The following is a 22,023-nucleotide window of genomic DNA, read 5'->3' as shown; positions in this document are numbered from 1 at the left end:
ATTCTTAGAACAATTGTTAACAAGAACTGATGATTCATCTGTTATTTACAGGAGAATCTAATCCACTTATGGTTTCTATTATACTAAACTATCCTGATCAATAATTTTTCTGTTTCTGGAGCTATGTTATATGTGAATCTTCTATCTTGACTTTCTTCTGATTCTCATACAGTATGATCTCCTCTCCTATCAACAGATCCTCTATGAATAAAATGCATATGAACTTGGCTAATAATTTATTGACAGAAAAAGATTGAATAAGATGATTGAGAAATGTAGATTTGTTCATAAAAATGGAGATTAAAGTGGCAATTTAGAAGGGTTATTTTCAAAGAGCCTGAAATTAATATTTAATTAATACATAGTATGCATGAGATGATTAGAACTTGTGTAATATATAACTATGAGTTACAAAAAATCTAGCACCTACCAAATGCCTAATAAGACATAACCTGTTGCCAAGAATTATACAGCAGAAGCTTGGTATTTTCCATAAATTCATAGATGATAAATTCTAATGCTTCTATCACAGACTCCACAATATCACTGTGAATTAAACAGATAAATTGTATTGGAACTGGAGCATTATCACAGGCAAAATTGTTGTCTACACTTGGTATACAAAATTAATTCATAAATATTTGAAAACATTTTAGATCAAAGTTATGTAATGAATAGTAATGATTAATAAATGATAGTAAAACATAAAAAGTTATAAACAAATATAAATGAGTAAAGCTATGTTAAATGACATGATTTAAAAATAGAGAGGCTTCAGGGAAATTTTCAAAACCACGATGAACCATACAAGATGTATATATAGGAAGATAGATATACAAATATATCTATATATCTGAAAATCTATCTACATATATCTCTCTATTGAAATATGTATACATATTATTACTACAACTACTATCATTACTACTGCTTGACATTTTAGATAGTGCCTACTATGTGCCAGGCACTAGGCTAAGTACTTTACAGATATTATTATCTCATTTGAATCTCATAACAAATTTTTGGAGGAAGGGAGAAAACTGAGGCAAATAGAGGTTAAATGACTTGTCCAAGTCATAGAGCTAGTAAGAATCTTAGACCAGATTTTGACCCAGATCTTCTTAGCACTCCATCCCCTCTGCCACACCTCACTGCCTCTCTCTTTCTCTCTTACACACACCCACACACATGTATGTGTATATATTTATACAAACATACATACATGTATACATGCATATGTACATACATGAACTATAGGGAAGATTTAAGGAAGGACAATGATAATAATAGCATAAATATATAAGGGTTGGGTTGGATGGACTATAAACAAATATTAAATAGTAGCTAGCAGTTATAAACCTCTTTAAGGATTGCAAAATACCATATATATTATCCCATTTTATCCTCATGCACATATGCATATGTGTATACATAGTTAGCTAGCTAGTTAGTTATGCCTCATTAGTTAGTGCTTTAAGGAATACAAAGCACTTTCCATGTATGAACTCAATTGTTCCTTACAATAATTCTGGGAGGAGATCCTACAATCATGCCAGAATATATTCCAGGTTCTTTTGTATTCTGATGACATTGTGTTCATTTTATCAATCCCTCAAACACTGAAGCATTTCCTTTATATGACACAGGGACATGAACAAGATTATGCTAATCATCCACACTGGGAAAAACAAAAACAAAATGATTGTCTATTACTTAGATTATGGCACAGTTACTTGGGTTAGCCTTTGAAAATAGTGTGGCCAGGCATTGCAGATGTTCAATAAGCTGGCCCCAGTATTGAAAAAGTAGAAAATAGACGACTGGATCAAATTTAGAAAATTACATAGCACTTTCATTGACTCTAATCTGTTTCCTTTTCTATAAACCGATATTATTTTTAATAGCAGTAAATTTTCTAGGTGATGGTTTATTGCTGAAAATTAGAGACTATTATCATTTCAGACATTTCTTTCTCCAAGAGACATCTGAAAGACACATGGTAGATAAATGTAATCTAGAACAAAATGTGAATTGTGACTTGTATGAGAAGCAATATAAAAGATCATCAGTACTATATATGGCTCAAAAGGAGAACAGTCATTTTATAAGAGCAAGGAAAACTATATATTACCCTCATATCAAAGAAGTATTAAATGGCTCCAGAGATAATACATTCTATATGAAAGATTCATGGAATGACATGGACAAGAAATGCAACAATAATTGGGTTGGATGAACTATAAATAACTATTAAATAATAAGTAGCATTTATATATCTCTTTAAGCTTTGCAACATGCTATATATACATATATGCATTTATACATATATATATATAATCTCATTTTATCCTCATAACAACTCTGAGAGATAGGTGCTAATATTCTTCTCATTTTACAGATAAAACAAAACCTGAGACATAAAGAAGTTGTGTTTTTCAACTAAGGTTACGATGGCTAGTAAGTGTCAGGCTGAATTTGAACTCAGGTTACCTGTCTATAAGTCTAGAACTTTATGCAGTGCACCACCCAGCTACCACTGGGTATTAGTAGACATTAGTAGGAAACCTGAGGTCACAGATATACCAAATATATATATATATATATATACATATATATATATATGTAAATATATATATACATACACATGGATAAGTAAGACATTTTTATAATTATCACTGTACTCATGAAAAATATTTAAAATAGCTTTTTAAAAGATTAATAAATAGAACAATTTAAAAATCTGTTTTGAAGAGAAGAAAGTGGTTACAATACTCAGGTGAACAGATTCAATTTCTAAGCATTGCAATTGGAAAGGAGATGGTGAGACTATTAGAAATGGAATTAATCAATGAATCCATAGTGAATGTCTTTTCTATGTTAAACATTGGGGAAAGTAACCTATTGAATGGGGTAGTCCTATGAGTCACAGACCTGAGTATTGTTTTAGATGTATAGGATTTCTATTTGAAATTTTTTTCTATACTCATTTCCCCATGACTATTGATTTTCTACTAATCTCATTCCTTGTTGATCACAAAAGCAACAATTTTTTAAGACGGAAAGGACCTTTTGAATTAAGTTTTATAAAGTCTAAACTTTGTTAAATGTTGTATTCTTTTTTGAAAATATAGCTTTGTATAAATATGTACATACACCACTATCACAACATGTATATATGGTTTAACAATAATTAAGAGGCAGCTAGATGACTCAATAGATAGAGTGCTGGGAGAGGAGTCAAGATGATCTCAATCCAAAATTGGTTTAGATGCCTACTGGCTGTGTGATCCTAGGCAAGTCATTTAACTTCTCTTTTCAAGACACTTAACCTCTTATTGGAGAAGGAAATGGCAAACTACCCCTGTATCTTTACTAAGAAAATTTAATGAATAGCATGGGTTGGAAACAATTGGAGAACAATAGCATAACAATAATTACACCAATAATTAACAATTAAAAACACTTTCAATTTTGCAAGGCATTTTACAAATATTATCCTATTTTACATCTTCAATTTTGCTCAAATCCTTGTCTTTATTTTTCATATTCCTCCCCCTCTTCTCCCTAAGCATGTACCTTCATTACCACCTACTCCTCCTCTCTACTTCAATCCATCTTCCATGCCACTGACTAATTAATGTTCTATACAGTAAAATTCTGAGTCTATCATTCCTTGCATTCTTAAAAACCTGCTAATGGATGTCCTTTGAATACTGAATAAAGCTCGTACTCTTCTGTCTTTATAATTGTTTTTTACTATTTAAGTGCATTGTTGGTATGCTCCAGTCCAAAAAGACTACTTGTCACCCAATGTATATACATACCACAGGTTTTTCTGCATTCATACTTACCCCCTTCTTCTCCAGGCTGATGTTTATGGCTGCAATGCTTTTTACCTCCCCTCCCCTATGTGTTTAAACCCTTAGGACAACACTTTATCAAGAATGCTGATCAATGCAATGACTACCTAGAGGGCTGACAATAAGACATATGACCCATCTCTTGACAGAGAGGTGATGAACTTGGGATGTGAACAAACATCTCTTTGTTGTATGGAGCTAATTAGGGAATGGGTTTTACTCAATTAGCTAAGCACAATTGTCATAAGTTAGTTTCTTCTCTCTCTTTCTCCTTCATATTTGGGAATGTTGGAGGGACAGAAAATAGTTTTGTTTTTTTTTTTTTTCACTAAAAGAAAATTAAATTTAAAAAATTAAACAAACAATAATTACAAAAGATCCATTCTGATTTTGCTTGCTGGTACCATAACTCTCCTGGGGGCATAGCAAAAATATCAAAAAAGCCCCAAACAGTACATGTTCCATTAGTTTTCCTTCTCATATGGGTAGATTCCCATGAAAATTTAAGAACATGCACATATGTAAAATAACAAACCTAAAGGTTTCTGACTTCTATAATCAACATGTTACCACTTGACTGCTATTTCTCCCATCATTATTTGCTGCATCAGGATCACAGCATCATAAGGACCAATGTAAAGCCAGGATTCTTAACCCGAGTCTGTAGACTAATTTAGAGTTTTGTGAATTTGGATGAGAAAAAATACATTTCTATTTTCATTAAAATGTTAACAAAATTTAGCATTTTCTTTAAATATGATTTTTTAAAATGTGATCCATAGATTTCACATGACTTTCAAAGACATCTATGACACCAAAAAGTTTAAGAATGCTTGATTTGAAGAGAAGAACCAACAATTTTGAGCACTCTTCAGTAGCAAAAATATGCTTTAGAAAGAAACATTGTTGTATTTTTTACTTTTTAATTTAATACTTTTTTATTTTCATATATAATATAACAATAATATAACACATGATTTGTTATAAATATGTAATCATTTGTAATAAATATGATTATCCAAGAGATTACCACCCTTCCCCAAGAATATAGGTAATATGATATAGGCTGTATAAATGATCATAAAGTACATATTTCCTTATTCATCAAGTTGTGAAAAAAAGACACATTGCTTACCCACTAAAAAAGAATTCATTGAGGTAATAAAATGAAGAATGGTATGTTTCAATCTGCATTTAGACCTCATGTGTCAGTAAAATCCTTTTTCATCACAAGTCCCTTGTAAGTTGTTCTGGAACATTCATCATATTGATAATATTTAAGTCATTTTCAGTTGCTCATGGTACATTAAATATTATTGTGTATGTTATTCTCCTGGTTTTGCTTTCTTCACTTTGCATCACTTTATACAAATCTTTCCAGGGTTGTTTTTTTATCACCTTCATTCTCTTTTCTAATGGCACAACAGTATTCCATACAATCATATACCACAACTTGTTCACACTGTATTCTAATTCGGTTTGATAATTTTACATAATTATATTGTCCATTTTAACATGAGTTTAAGTGAAGAGAAAGTCATTTTCAAGTCTGTGTCATTCACTTCTCACTGAGAATCTTTCATATTAATTAACATAATTGACCCAGGATTACTTTCTCCCTTGCTATAGCAAAGAGAAAAGTAAGGGCGAAGAGGTCCTTCAAAGGCCATGTCTGAGAAACTAAAAATTAAGGATCGATCTATGACATCATAAAAAGCTACATGTCTTTTGTTGTAATCCAGAAAAATGCCCACTTTCTCTAAAGGCTGGCTCAGAAAAAACCCATCTTGAGAATTCCAGAGGAAACAAAAATTTCCTATTCTGAAGCTTACTAGGGTCCATACATCCTTAGATAATGAGGTGAGTTTCCCTTTTTTCCTAATTGAATCTTTACAGACTCCCACTGCCAACTCTGTTTTATCTCCAATCTTCACTTCCCAATAGTGTTTGCCAGAAGTGAAGGTCTGGGTCCCCAGGACAGCAAGAGTATCATCAAATCTTTCCTGGTTGTCAGGAAGGTCCTGTGGGACATCTCCATACTTGACACACTTCAGATCTTCAGACAGGATGAGGTGTGGATTGGCTGATTCAGGATCAAGACTTATATCCCTCTGGAAACTCATGAGCATCTCTCTCATGCCAGTGATGGGGCTGGTGCACCAGGCAAAGGAAACATTCTCTGGTTCTTGAAGGAGCAGCTCCTCATTCCTTTCCAAAGTGCCTTTCATATTTTGGAGCATTTCCAAGGGTCCCTTGTCCAAATTCTCCTCTAGTTCTAATTTCACTCTTTCCAGATTTTGAATTTGTTGTGACAGTTTGGCCTTGTTGAGCTTCAGTTTTGCCAAGTCATCTGTGTATCGCTGGTCCAGTCTTTGTAGATAGAGTTGTTCTTCCTCCCATAAGAATTCGCATAATTTTCTGTATTCTAAAATAACCGATTGTTTCAAAGAGTGTATACCCTTCACACAGAGTTCTTCTTTCCTTGTCACTTTGTTCAATACAACCTTGAATTCTTCTTTTTTTCTTTGTAAGGTATTCAGGGTGTGCTTGATCTTGTCTTTGCACTTGTCAGAAGCCATATCCAGGGGAAGGACTGTGTGATCCTTGTGCCCTGGGGCTAATAAACAGGAATCACAGAGGAACCTTTGGTCTTCCTCACAGAAGAACTTCCCTTTTTCCCCATGTTGATCACACACATACAGATCCACCAGGCTCTGAAGCAGATGAGATCTGAGCCTTTTGCCAGTGATAGACAGACTTTGCAAATTCCTATCACGCACCACATCTCTGTCTTTGATTATTCCTCTGCATTCTGGGCAGTTGAATGTTGAATCTGCTTCTTCTCTGCACCTAAGAAGACAGACTTTGCAAAAGCTATGGCCACAATTGACAGTCACTGGATCAGTGAAGTAGCCCAGGCAGATAAAGCAAGTCAGATTTGCCTTGAGGTTTTCAACTAAGTCTCTTTTATCCATGTTCCTAGACTTCTGATTCCTTCCTTCTCAGATATTCCTCCTAGGTGAGCTAATGCCAGCCTTTACCCTTGGGATCTGGCAGCAAAAGATATCAGGCCCGAGTGGTTGGGGTCTTTTTATGTGTCTGTCTTTGGTTAGCCCCTCCCTTAACTCCACCTACAAAAGGTGAGAACTCATGTTTTCATAGTGCTTTAGCCTCTGCTACAGGGCTGAGTTCTCACCTTTCTACTTATCCCATAATTCATCATTACCATCTCCTGAAGAAAACCTCTTTTCTTCCTATTACTATTACCAAACCTCCCCCCTCCTCAATTTACCCTGCCTTTTTTTGCACCTTCATTCTTTGATCTCTTCCCTTTACTCCTCTATCCAAAGCTGAGAACTCTTGTGTTGGTCACTGCTTCTTGTCTCTGTAAAAAAAAACTGAGTTCTCAACTTTTCCTTTTTTTTTTTAAACTACAATAATGGACCTGAAGATTCACATTGCTGTTCACACTTAGGCACTTTAGACCAAAGTTGTCTTGCACTTGCATCTTTCTAGCCAGCAGGGATTGTATGGAAATTGTCAGGTTTTCCATTGAAGGTTTAGGAATAGCATTGATACTGTTTAAAAATTTCTTCTTTGATGTGATAGTTTTCTAAGAAGATTCAAAGGAAGCTCTTTTGGATTTTTCTTGTTTCCCTCGTTTCCCTCTGTCTCTTTGTTGGTTCTTTCACTGCTATAATCGTTTTGTGGTGATATTTTACTCTTGGTTGGAGATGACTTTTGTGATGAAACAGTGCTGCAGCCCTAGTTACTCTTCTATATTTGCCCTGCACATGATCCAACAGACCCAAACATGATTCAGAAACTTGGAGATTTCTGACCAGGCGAATGAACAGAGCTCTCTTCAGACCACACCACCTTGGAAACACTGAAAACTTGTAGGCCCCCAAATTGAGCTTAGGACTCGCTGAACAGTTGCTTCCCAAATTCCCAGAGACATGTCCTCCACTTTGGCATTTATATTCACCAACCCTACAGGATTGCTGGTCTCCTTGATCCTGTGCTCCTCATTAGTAGTCCCTCCTTCCATTTTACATGAGAACAATGAATCCAAGAGTCTTTTTTTTTTTTTAATTTTGATAGTAGTCAGAGTAGTTCACAATACTTCCCAGACATCCTGAGTTCCTCCAGTGCACTGGAAATTCTTTACATACTCATTGTATTTTTTATGCAATGATCCTACCAACTACTCTTTTCCTTCTCAACTTTGTAGCTAAGTTGCATTGCCTTACCCCGCGGTGCTAACATTTCACTTTCCAGCATGATAAGTCTTATACAAAACTGAAAAACAAGTAATTTGTGTTTTTAGCCCCTTTCGCTTCTTCCCCCACCCCCTCATTTCTCATCAAGGCATTGTCCAAGCATGTTCCAGACAGCATCTTGCTCTCCATTGGAATATATAAATTCTGTCTTCTATTTTATTTAGTATTCTGTTAACTATTCATAGAGTCTTAAAGCTAGAAAAGAGGCAATTTGCAACCAGAAGCCATAAGTGTGAATCTAAAGTCTGTTGATATACTATTTGACTTTGAATAAGTCACTTATCATTTTCTTCATCTGTAAAGGATTGGATGAAATTATCTCTAAGGTCCTTTCCACCTATAAATCCAAAAACTTGTAGGTCCTCTAGTCCTTCCTTCCCAATGCAGAAATCCTTTCCTGCTCTGAGATAGATGCTCATTCATCTTTTATGTAAGTATTTCTAGTGACATGACTGTAATATAGGCTCATCCATTATTGGATATCTTTAATTTCTAGGCAGTTCTTCCTTACATTGACCTGAAATCTATGTCCTAACTTCATCTAAAAAGAAATATTCTCTTCCACAGAATAGCATTTCAAATATTTAAAGGCAGCAATTATGTCTTCCTTACTGTATTCTCTTCTACAGTTTTCACTTTTTTTAGCCATTCCTCATATTATATGATCTAAAATTTATTAATCATACTGGTTTGCTAGCCTTTGAACACATTCCACTTTGTTAATATGTACCTTAAATGGGATGCTTAGAACAGAGCATATAGTAGTCCAGATGTGGGTATGGTTTGACCAGTACACAGAGGGCCAGAGTGCTATTATCTTCTGTGTTCTGAACATTGTATCACCATTAAGGCAGCATTTGACCATCTTCATGATTCCATTTAGGCTTCTTTTGTTTAGCAAACCTATTTGCCTTATCATGCTTTTCCACTTTCTCCTCCTCCTGGTTTCCTTCAAAGCCCAGTCAAAATCCCTCCAGAAGCCTTTCCTGATCTCCAAAATACCACTGCTCTCCCTTTCTTGATTTTCTTCAATGTATCTTGTCTACATTGTTTTTATGCATAGTAATTTGCATATTTCCCTTATTAGATTACATGCTCTTTGCAAGCAGTGAATGTTTTTCACTTTTTCTTTGTATCTCCAGTACTCTACATAATAGCTGGCAATAAATGGGCCTTAATCAATGCTTGCTGCCTGACTCACAAAAATATCATGGGAGACTGAAATGTCTTGCAAAAATCAAGAATTACTATATATAATTAGATTAATAATTAATATTTTAATTAAAAAGGAGAATTTTTAAAAAGTAATTTAAAAAGAGAAGGCATTAGAATCAAGAAGAGTTAGAGGGCAGCTAGGTAGGTCAGTGGATAGAGAGCTAGGTTCAAATCTGGACTCAGACACTTCTTAACTGTGTGACTCTGGGCAAGATACTTAACATTCATTGCCTAGCCCTTTCTGCTCTTTTGCTTTGGAACCAATACTTAGTATACTTAATATCAATTCTAAGACAAAAGATGAAGCATTTTTCCTTTAAAAAAAGGGAAGATTAGGAAAGAATTCCTATAGTAGATGAGATTTTAATTAGGATATGAAGGAAGCCAGGAAAACCAAAGGGGGGAGAGATGAGAAAGGAGAACAATTCAGGCATGGTAGGCAACAAGATATAATATCTTGAGACAAAATGTTTGTCTTTAGAATTCTTTGTTGATTACATGTAATATCCACCATGAGATTGTCCATTGTCCTCTGGGTGCTGCTCAGCTTTAGTTCTTCCGAAGCAGCGTTGTTCCAGATCCCCAATGCCAGCAAAATGTTTGAAAATATGAGCCCTTGTTGTTATGGGAAACTTGGGATTAGCCAAAGTTCTCTGTAATTTCCTCAAAGCATTCTGGCCTGCTCCCTTCCTCTTTTCGACTTTACTTACTGTCCATCTGTATTGTCTGTCTCATTTATACAGAATATTGGCCAAGCCATGGACCTAGAGTTCTTCACCTTTTTTGTTCCATTGACAATCTGGAGAAGCCCATGTTTCCCTTCTCAGAACATTGTTCCTAATAATTTAAGGAGATGCTGAAATTTAATTAGAAGTTAATTTTAAAAATTGCAAATTCCTCTTAAACTTATCCATGAACCTTAAGTCAGAAAAATGTGCTCTAGGGGGGTATCCATTAATATGCACTTTAAAATCAGAGCCATATAATCATAGATTTATATTTGAAAGAATCATGAGAAGCCATCTTATTCAATTTCCTCATTTTACAGATGATAAGACTGGTGTTATGACAGGTTAAATAAAAAGGCCTTCTAACTCCAAATCAATCACTCTTTCCATTTTTACTCTACCATGTGGCTCCAAAAGACAAAAAAATAAAAATTGAAAAAAAATTCCCCAACCAACTCTTGGGTCTTTCCCTTGTGTTTCCTCTGAGGGATAGCAGATTTTTCAACCTTGAAGAATTCAAATATCTGTATTTATTATACTTTATATTATTATGCTATTACTATTATTGAGAATTATTGACCATAAAAATAAGCCTATACTTTCCTTATTATTTTTGCTCAAAACCGTTCTTTTTAATTGTTTTGTTTGTTTGTTTGTTTGTTTTAGCAGTTATTTTTGTTGTAATCCAGTCAGGACCTTTACCATTCAGACTTTGTTCTAAGCAGTTTGTGTCAGTTCTCTTGCATTCATTCATCTCATGCCAATTGGTAAAGGGCTTTCTCCTTATGGGTGTAGGTAACTGCCCTGCCCCATGAAAGGGATGGGGTAGAATTGGTGAAAGCAAAAGAGCATCAGTTCTCGTTCAGTCTTCTTTGAGCTTTAAGTTGCTTTGGACACTATCCACTTCCAGCTTCAGGAGGGAAGCTGGAAGAGACCAACTCCCCTTTACGATGCTGAAGGAAAAATACTCTGTATGAGAGGGGCTAGCAGTCTCTATCATGTCCCTATTGCCATCTTGCTACTCTAGAGACTTCAGGGAACTTTCATTTAGGAAAAATCTAGAATTCTCTCTGGGTGGAACTGAGTTATCTTGCTTCCCCATGGAAGAGTTCTTTTACTCTGTGTTGTAAGGTATATATTCTCTTATGTATACTTTCTCTAATTTCTGTTTTGTCACAGATTTGGATGAATTGATTTCTTTGCTAGATGCTATGTGTATTCATCATGGAACTTGCATTTGATGGGATAGAGGTAGAACCTAGGATAACTGCTTGGGGTCTTCCTTTCTCCCAAGCTGAGCTCTTCAGAAAACTCCCTTTGCACTACATCTGTAATGTTTTGCGTTTGGTTTTAGGTGCTTCTCCCAATTCTTTTTAGTGGGTTTATTTACAATTGTATAAACATAATTTCCTTTGGTAAAGCTTGCTGGGCTATATTGCATCAAAATGCTTCTTTTTATATATTCATCTCTCCTTTTTATGCATTTAAAAATTGCTTTCCTTAAAGATTAGAATGGACAGTTAGGAGGCATAGTGGATAGAATACCAGTCTTGGAGTCAGGAAGACTCATCTTTGTGAGTTCAAATCCAGTTTCAGACATTTACTGGCTGTATAACCCTGGGTAAGTTACTTACCTCTATTTACTTCAGTTTCCTTATCTAGAAAATGAGATAGAAAAGGAAATAACAAACTACTCCAGTACCATTGCTATGAAAAACCTCAAAAAGAGTCATAAAGAGTTGGACAGTACTGAAATGACTGAAAAGCAACAAAAGAGAACAGCACATGTCTGCGCTCCCTCCCTTTACTATTACAATGTCCAAATGGACATAGTCATTTTTATCAATGTTTTGTTATTTTCAGGTTATTGGAAAGGCCTTTCTCATGAATCAGAATTTAGTCTAGATTAGAATCTAGCTTTGTTAATTTTTTCCCTCAAAGAGATGACACCATCAGAAAAATCGATAATTTCTTAGAGAATATATTAACAGAATAAAACTTTTAGCAGATGCCTGGAAAGTTCAAGTTTCTCATTGGCACTCTTAGTATTAAATCTGTGGCCAAGTATCAAGCTCCAGGCTCCTTAAACAATTAATTTTGGGCAGAGCATCTGTAGTTATGCAAAGGATTCTTTGAACAGATTAACTTTTTTACTTGATAATACATTTCAGCATTAACCTGCCCTTAAAATTCCTGTTTATCCTGTCTACTGATCCACATTACCTTGGATTCCAGTTTTCCCATCCAACTGACACATTTAATGTCATTAGACATCATAGTCTTCAAGTTAACTCAGCTCTGATTCTTAATTTGTCCATATATTTGTGTCTGTACCTTGATTTATCTATAGTTTTCTAATACTCAAATCAGAGTGATAGAAAGGTTATTGGCTTTGAAGACAGGAAATTGTTAGATTTAGAATCAGGAAAACCTGAGTTTGAGTCCTGCCATACTCTTATTAACTGCATAACCTTGAGGAAGTCTTAACCTCTATCACACTAGGCTCATGATCTATAAAATTGGGTTAATTAATAGCTCCTATATTACAGGGTTGTAAAGATAAAAAAAATAACATGAAATGCTTTACAAATCTCAAAGCATTATATAAATTTTGTTTTTGTTGTGTTTGATCAGGAAAAAGTGGAAGAGGAAGAGTAGGCAGAGTAGTAACAGTAGTAGTAACAGTAGTAATAGGAATAGAAATGGGAGTAACAATAGTAATAGTACTAGTAGACTTCATTGTCAGTGGACTTGGCTCTAAAACTCATTCCATGTTCAAAACTAGATTGGTGACTTTCAAATCATAGATTTAGAGAAAAAAGGACCTCATATAACATCTAGTAGATCTTCCAGTTCTTCCAGTTGAGAAAATTGAGGCACAAAGTGGTTAAAAGACTTGCCTACAATCAAATAGTAATAAGAAGCAAAACCAGCATTTAACCCAAGGCTTCTGACTCTAAATTCATTCAGCATTCTATTGTACTTTTCCATCTTCTGTCCCCCACTCTCCTTATGTATAAAATGAAGGGTTTGGACAAATTGATCTTTGAGTTCCCTTAAAACTCTAAAACTATCATCTAGATAAAGAAACTAGGGTAGAAAATGCTCTGTGGTTTGCCCTACCACAAGACAATGCCACTTCCTCCTTCAGCCTCCATGAACAGCTCTGTCTGGACTTGGCTACTTCCTGCAACATTTTGTAGAAGTCTTGCTAAACTCTCATTACCCAGTATACTCCATGAACTCTTATAAACTAACCCTCTGTCTTAGAATAATACTGTGTATTGTTTCCATGGTAGAAGAGAGGTAAGGGCTAAGCAATGGAGGATAAGTGACTTGCCCAAAGTCACACACCTGGAAAGTATCTAAAGCCAGATTTCAACCCAGAATCTTCTTTTTCTAGGTCAGGCTCTCAATCAACAGAGCCACTTAGAAGCCTACAAATTCTTATATATATATATATATATATATATGCTGCTCTCAAGCAAAATTTTTCCCATCTTGCATTTAAGCAATTGCTTGAGTTTTTAAATTTTACTTGGAGGAAAATTCATATTAATATATTTTAAATTTAACCAAGTTGGTTTGGGCCTGACATTCTAATCTGTAACATTTTTCAGTTATGAATCTGTTATTTCAATTAATCAACTAACAAAAATTAATTAATACCTTATAACAAGAATTGTGCTAGATAATGTAATTCCTATGATGATAAATCAAAGCTTTTCTTATGGTTTGGATGGGTAGGACATGAATAATGCTATCTTACTGAGAATAATTTGAGAAGATATTCAGTAAATGTAGAATCTTAGAATATTAAATCTTGAAGGGATTGTAGAGATACAGAAACATAGATGTTGTAACCCTTGCCCCAAAGCCCTTTGGTATGAGATGTCATATTAATGGAGATGAAAGTCCTGCCCTTTGTGAATGGTAGAGCCTCTTCAAATGTGAATTCTCTTTAGGAACTCTCTAAGAGTCTTCTTCAAATGTAACAATCAGCTTTGAAAATATGGAAGAGGCCAACTCCAATTCAGTTTGCTGAAGTAAAAGATTCTGGCAAGATATGTGCAGAGAATGCAGTCTTCCATCATATCTCTATTCTCAATTTGTTACTCTAGAGATTTCTGATGATTTCTCATTGCATGAGATCTAGGATATTTCTTGGTTGAACTAAGTTATCTTGATTTCAATGGGAGAGGGACTTCAGTTTGTCTTTTCTTGTATATATTCTCCTATACATAGCATCTTTGTAAATGGAATTATCCTCCTTTGTTTCTTTTTAACTTAATCAATAAGGGACTTGGACTTCTTCAACTTCTTTTGCTCTTCTCTATGTGTGCCCATTGTAGAATTGGTATTAAGTGATAAAAGACTCAAGCTTTGGTTATAGAGTTTGTTTCCCATTTCCCAATCAAAAGTTAAATGGAATTCAATGATATCCCTTGGATAAGCAATATTTAAAGAGAGTAGGTAGATATAATTCCAGTCTGTTATCCCCTCTATCTGAGGAGAGCAGACTGGTAGACTTGACCCCAATCTACTGCTTGCCCTCCTATCAGGAATGAAAGTTTCCATTGAGGAAGGATGGGGGGCGGGGAGAGTCTAGGGATCTCAATTCTGCCTCCCTTTGAGGCACATAGAGTTCTCACTACACATAACCCAATTTGCTACAATAGTCATAGTCTGGAAGCAAAATTGTAGGTCATCTAATGCAACTAATTCATTATATTTTATTTAATATATTTATAAAATTTATGGATATTGAGTTCCTATCTCACTCATCTTGAAAGTATGGTAGCCCCTTGTGGCATTTGACCTGGACAGGCTTCCTTAGGCAGAATTGCCCTCCCCTTGGAGGGTTGCCCAAATTGGTACTGGACATCCAAAAGGTTTTTTGTAACTCAGAATTCTTATACTCTAGGGGTCTCCAAGCCTCAGTCTCCCCTAGCAGATTTATAGACTTTAGGATTTCAGAATCCTTTGCTAGGGATTTTTCTCTAATATCACACTAAGTTGCCATGTTTGCAGGGACAGAGACTGTGAAAGGAAATTCTTGGTTCTCCTTATCTGTTCTGAGTTTACACTTGTGAAAAGGGAATCCTTTTTTCTCTTAGCCTAGTTGGGGTTGAAACTCTGGTTAACACTAACTTAAGTACCTTACTAGATTGTGAAAATGGATTGGATCTCCTTTGTCTACCTTTTGATTAAAAGGAGGAGCTCAAACTACTTAGTGAATTCACACCTTACTTGGTGCTAGATGAGAAGCCAGCAAGATGCTTGAGTGGGAGAGCTCCACCCTTTTTTTTAACTCAAATAGCCAAAAACTTTTGAATTCTTTTAAGAGTTCACACATTCAAAAAAGTGTGAATCCAAAGGTGACAACTCAGAAACATATGAATCCTAGGAGGAGAGTTAACACCTTTAGAGGTGAGAAATCAATCCCACAGACCTTGTCCCTGGTCAGTGCTGGACAATTTGGAAACTGTGATTGGCCCCTGTGAAAAGGGGCAGGGATAGGGCTGGGGCAATCTGGTGAAGTTGAGTTACATGGAGAGTATCTCCTGGAGAGAGTCTTCCAGGGAACTTCATTGGAGACTGTAGCATGGATTATGACTTCAATTTAGACTCTGACACCTGGACAACTTCATTGGGTGAGTGAAAAGGCTGACTCCGTTCCTAGTTTCCTAAGAGACTAGCTTCCATCTTGGAGGAGGCCAAGTGATTCACTACTCACCCTCCTGGCCGAGGACTAATATGGTTATTTTCTCTAATCTCTTTCACATTTCTCTAATTTATTGTTTCCCCTCTATTTTGGTAAATAAACTTTTGACTTGAGATATAATTTTGGCAATGATGTTATTTCATATAATTTAAGTCCAAATATTAAATTTAATTTAATTTAACCTTTACAAGACCAAAACCAAAACTAATAAAAACAACATCAACAACACTGATTTAAAGTCAGGGGGTCTCAATTCAACACAATTTTTCTCCCTAGTACTTCTATAACTTTAGAAAATTAGGTCATCTCTTGGGTATCAATTTCTTCATCAATAAAATGAGTGATTTAAACTCAAATTCAACTCTATGATTCTACTTTTTATGGTAATGTATGATAGTTAAATACAGAGACAATATCAACAAAGGGGAAAATAAAGAGTAATAAAGAACTGCCTGGTAAGGTTTTCTGATGAATATCTATTGCTATCTGCATCTTTTTCCTCCCAAAAGAGATTTAGGATTATTTCAACTTTATCTTTTCTCTTGGATGATTCTTATTTAACATTTATAATTTAAAATAACTCTTTCCTTCCTTCCAGTGACTTGAACACTGAAGCATCCTTTCTGAAAGCTGATCAGCAGAAGGACAAAGCTTTAGATTGGAATACATTTCAATTCCCCAAATATCTTTTTGACTTCTAAAAACCCTTCTAGGAGCTTTCTCTCTTGTAATCCCTAGAGAAGACTCCCAAGCATATGGACATTTGAGCTGGAGGAAATGACGCTTTTCAAACCAGGGAACCACTGGACCCACTTCCTGTCCACACACAAAAACAAAATCCCCCAGTTTAATATCCTGTAGTGTTTACTCTAGACCAAAAAGGAGGGGGCAGAGACAGAAGGGGACTGTGGGCACTGCTGAGTCAGGCTGGTTTTCCTCTGACTTCTTCAAAGAGCCTTGTCCTAAATTGCACAACTGAGATAGCTTAATGGTCAGTTAGCAAGAGGAAAGTGAAGCTTGTGGGTATTTTTTTCATACTACAGAGCTTAAATTGCTGATAAAAAAATGATTCCCTTGCAGTTTCTAATAACTATTTTTTTAAAAAAATCATACTTTGAATGTCAGGGGAAGGAAAAGAAGTAAGAGCTTAAAAGATATCCTTAGAAAGTTGGCTCTAAGCCTGACTATGTGTTTTACCTTAGTCTGAAAGAGGTATATACAGTAGGTATTCTCTTAGGAAGGAAGTGCTGAAAAGGGTGAGACAGAATAAGACTAAAGCTCTGATTTAGGAGCACGGTATCTTGGGATTAGAATATGAATCTAGTCCAGGTTTTGCTACTGCCACAAGGGGGACACCTTCTGTGCAAAACTTTTCCTAAAGAAAGTGAAAATATTTCTTTCAGACTCAGTAAAGAAAGAAACCTTTGGGGTAGTGAAAGGCTATTGCTTATAGAGACAGAAAAGCTGGGTTTACTTCTCACCTCTGCTTTTGATTCTGTATGACATCAGGAAATTCACTTAAGCTCCATTTTCTCATCCATGCAAGGGCTGGGTAATAACCAAGACCACTTCTAGGTTTATGATGCTATAATTGGGAGGGGGAGGACATCCTAAAGTAGAACAGAAAGACTAGAGAACGGTTATGATATTGAATTCACTTTTAACAGAGTGCCTACTTGTGTTTCTTTTTTCATAAACATGTAGGCAGAATCACTTGAAACTTTGAACTCTGGGGAAAAAAAAGGGTCCGACATGTGGAGACAATTAGCATGTTCTGATTTAATTGTCAAAAGGGAAGTCCTTAGGGGAATATTTTTTTTTAATAGCCAAATTTTTTAAAAGGGAAAAAGGAAAAATAGAGGTGAATATTTTTACAGTGAAAAATTAAATTCCCCTTTAAAATGTTGCTTAGTTCTTTGTCTCTACTTCCCAGCTTAACTTAAAAAGGTCAACATTATTCTTTTCAACTAATCTATTTGAGCAAGGTAATAGAGTAGAATCAAAAGGAAAAGATACCCAAATGAGAATCTGGAAAATTGAACTCTAGGTTCTAATAACTGTGTCATAATAATAATAGCTTTTATTTATATGGTACTTTAAGGTTTGTAAAGCTCTTTATAAAGATCTCATTTTATCTTTGTAATAACCCTGGGGTAGGTACTATTATTATTCCCATTTTACAGATGAAGAAACTGGAACCCATAATGGTTAAAAGTAAAAAAAAAATAAAAAAGTTCCATGTTCTATCCAATATGCCTCCAGTTTCTTTGTATCATAAAAGAAGGGGTAGGACCCTTCAGTTCTTAAAAAAAAAAAAAACAACCTTACTTTCCATCTTAGAATCAATACTAAGTATTGGTTCTAAGGGAGAAGAGTGATAAGGGCTAGGCAATAGGTTTGTGACTTGTATCTGAGATCAGATTTGAACCCAGGACCTCCCATCTCTAGGGCTAGCTCTCAATCCACTGAGCCACTCAGTAGCCCCCTTGGGACCCTTCAGTTCTAAAGTCTTCACCTATATAGACACCTTCTACTTTAGTAGCTTCATTTTACAGATAAGGAAACTAATTGCTCAATTTTCTACCTGAAAAAATCAGAAGTAGCATTTGAACTAAGCTCATCATATTTTAGAATTGGCATTCTTTTTCCTGAACTATGCAATTTCTCTCTATTTTTTTTTACCATTGCCATTATTTCCTCTTTCTCAATATCATAAAGTAGTTTTTTTTTTCTTTTCTAAGTATCAACACTGCTATTCCCTCATTCTCTGTCTTGAAAGGATCTGGGTAGGTATTTGCACTTAGAGGAACTGTAGAATAAGCCACCAAGTCTTAATAGTGGGTGAGAAGATGCTTCTGTTCTGGACTCCTTTCCCTATGGTATCAAAGCATTTGAAATTGGTGAAGGACAGGAAATTGGAGATATTTTAATGATAAGGACAAAATAAAAATAGTAATCAAATCATTTATCTCCTAAGTGTTCAGTCTCTTGAGGATCATAAAATTGCTTCCTTTCAGATAAATGCAGAAAGGGCACATTGACTCCAATCACTATTTTCAATATCCCTTTGATGGCATAGCTTTATGTGAAATAACTGGTGCCAATGCCCTTTCCTCAGACCATTTGCTGTGAGCTTTCACATTATAACTTTCAAGGTTTATGAATCTATTAAAAATGGGAAAGTCCTTTTCTTTCTCCCTAATTAATTATTTAGAAGAATTTGATTATATTACATTTGCATAGAATTTTCTTCAATGGGACTAATTATATTACTGGAGGGCTTATTATTTTTATTTCTTGGAAATAAATCTGTGTGGCACAGTAGAAAAGACTCCAAACTTAAGTCATGGTACCTGGTTTCAATTTGACTTGACTGGAATCTGAGTTCAAATTCTAGCTTTCACACTTCCTTCATCACCCAGGACAAGTCACTTATCCTCTCTAGCCTTCAATTTTCTCATTTACAAATGAGAGGGTTGGACTAGATGGCCTCTAATTTTTGTTTTGACTAATTTTATGAAACTATGATGCAGTCACTATAGGGAACTAATGGTAAGAAAACTCTCTTTACCATCCAAAGCCTGCTTTGTGGCTTAGAGATCAGTTGGCTGGGGGCACTGAAAATTTAAGCAATTTCTTCAGATTAACCACATTAGTATGTGTTAAAAATATAATTTGAACTCATCTTCCTGATTACAAGACCAAGTCTCTATTGATTGGACCACAATCCCCTCCCTCCCCCTTAGTGGACTTATATGCATAGTTTAATTGGGATCTGGAGTTTATGCCAAAAGTACATATTTAGTAAGTACAATTAGCCAAGTGGCATGCACAATTGTTAGTTTTCTATGTATGCCCTTATTTTGTTGGTAGCTATTGGTTCTCTGTTTTAAAAACACACAAGAGAGTTATGCACATGGGTGTTTATTTGGTGAAAGATTTGTAGCTTTAAGTTTTAAAAAGAAAGGAAGAATTTTATGCTTCATGATATAAAAAGTAGAGGGAGAGAGAGAGAGAGAATTATTAGGCAAATCACCTTTCTGAGCAATAGGTTCCTCATGTGTAAAATGAGGGGCCTGGATTAGTATGATTTCTAATATTCCTTCCAGCTTTGAATCTTATAATCCCATAAACAGAGAAAAAATATATAAGTCCATTCATTAGTGCTATACTCTGGTACTGCCAGCTGAAAAAGTACTGGATATATAGGCAGGATATCTAGGTTCAAATAGGGCCTCTGCTCTTTGGATGGCACAGTGAATATAGTGCTGGGCTTGAATTTAAGGTTTAAATTTGGACTCAGACACTTATTAGCTATGTGACACTGGTCAAGTCATTTATCCTTTTTTTGCATCAGTTTCCTTATATGTAAAATGGAGAAGGAAATGGCAAACCATTTCAGTACCTTTACGAAGAAAATAGTAGATAAGGATCATGAAGAGTCAGAAACAATTGAACAACAATTGTGGCCTCAGACTGTTTATCCCTCTTGCCACAATTTCTTCATCTATAATTAGATCATCTGTCTTCTAGTGTTGGACCCTTCAAACTCTGGACCTATGATCCTAGGACCACTGTGGTGTGGAGGTGGATTTTCTTGAAGACTGCCAGCTGAGTATCAGCTTTGATAAATTCTACTATGGATTTATATTTGGAAGAAGGCCAGCTAATGACTAAGTAAAATAAGTCCATACTCTTACCTTCAAAATCTTGGGAACAATAAATAGTGTCAGCTTCATATTATAGAAACAGTAATACAATCAGATATGGGGATTAGGGTAGTTGTTAAAGTGTCAGAGATATGTCTCAGTAGATGGAGAGTGAGCCTTGGGTGTGTGAAGATTGGATTTGGCTCTCCCCTGATTGTAACAATGAAGGTACTTAGCTCTTCCTTTATTGGAAAGATTGACTTGTAATCCATAATCTATTTTTAGATTTTCATCCCCAAAAGGTGGTAACTCAGTATTTGATAGATCAACCCATTTTAACTACAAAAAGGTGTTAACTAACTACAAAAGGTGAACTAACCAAAAACCCTGTTAAGTAACCAAAAAAGGTATAATCTAACCAAAGAAGGTGTGAACTAAAGAGTGGGCAGTCCTGGAGAGGAGCGCCTGCTGTGATTGGTAGATGTGAAATTTAGGAGAGTTGACACAAGAGAAAAAAGATGTTTAAAAAGAAGACCAGAGGCCAGAAAGATGGATTCGATTTGATTCAAGTTAGATTAAAGAACTCTCACTAGGAGGAGAGACTGGAAGACAAGACACTCAGACTTGGAGTGAAGGCACTAGACTGTAGAACTGGACCCCTGGGGGAACTTGTGCAGGAGACCTAAGATTGCTTTCCTTTTAGTAGGTCACCATAGTAGGTTTATAACTCTGAGAAAGGCCCATCATCTTGAGACTTTTTTTTACCTGATTAGGGCCTTAGAATTTCTACCTGACTCAGAGGAAGCCAGATCTCTCTCTCTCTCTCTCTCTCTCTCTCTCTCTCTCTCTCTCTCTCTCTCTCTCTCTCTCTCTCTCTCTCTCTCTCTCTCTCTCTCTCTCTCTCTCTCTCTCTCTCTCCCTCTCTCTCCCTCTCTTTCATTCCTTAATATCTTCCCTCTATTGTAAATAAAACTACCATAAATTACATTTTACTTTAGAAATTCATTTTGGGATTCAGAAATTAAATCCCTGGTGAACTCCTAAATAATATATTCATGTCCAACCACATAAAAATTTAACATGTGCATTTAGGTGGCTAAGTGGAGGCTGGGCTGGATTTGAGAAAATTGGGTTCAAATATGGCCTCAAGACTCTTCCTTGCTATGTAACACTGGGCAAGTCACTTAGCCCCAATTGTCTAGCTCTTGACCTTCTGTCTTAGAGTTGTTAGTAAGACAGAAAGCAAAGGTTAGTTATTTTTTTTAAAGTAAGACCTCCACCCTCATACAGTGTGGCTAATATCTGGTCACACAAGAATGTACCAGAAGAGTTCCCAGTGAAAGAGTGTTCATCTCTGAATGACAGAATCAAAGACTTGGGAGGGACCTCTGAGGTTATCTAGACCACATGCTTCCTGCATAGAAATTCTCATCATGGCATCTCTGGAGAGAAATCAGATAATTTGTGTTTGAAAATTCTTCTTGTAAAGAGAAATCCACTACTCTTCAAGGTAATCCCTTATATGTTTTGTTTAACCCTAATTATGAAAAAATTTCCTTATAG

General features: G+C 35.5%; 2 protein-coding genes across 6 annotated transcripts in view; both read right to left on the bottom strand.

Annotated features, from left to right (window-relative positions):
* SLC8A1 (solute carrier family 8 member A1) overlaps positions 1 to 22,023 on the bottom strand; it is a 504,419-nt gene that overhangs the window by 462,152 nt on the left and 20,244 nt on the right. The window lies entirely within an intron of this gene.
* Positions 4,902 to 7,519, bottom strand: LOC100010460 (probable E3 ubiquitin-protein ligase TRIML1). The gene has a single exon (XM_056825632.1). The coding sequence runs from the start codon at positions 6,833 to 6,835 to the stop codon at positions 5,426 to 5,428; it is 1,410 nt and encodes a 469-aa protein (XP_056681610.1). The 5' UTR covers positions 6,836 to 7,519; the 3' UTR covers positions 4,902 to 5,425.

Source organism: Monodelphis domestica, chromosome 1 (genome assembly GCF_027887165.1).
Source record: "Monodelphis domestica isolate mMonDom1 chromosome 1, mMonDom1.pri, whole genome shotgun sequence".
Lineage (NCBI taxonomy): Eukaryota > Metazoa > Chordata > Mammalia > Didelphimorphia > Didelphidae > Monodelphis > Monodelphis domestica.
This window is presented reverse-complemented; position numbering and strand designations above follow the sequence as displayed.

What these genes read in the sequence shown, in the direction of transcription:
- LOC100010460 (XM_056825632.1), bottom strand. Translation starts at nt 6,835, where the DNA reads ATGGATAAAAGAGACTTAGTTGAAAACCTCAAGGCAAATCTGACTTGC.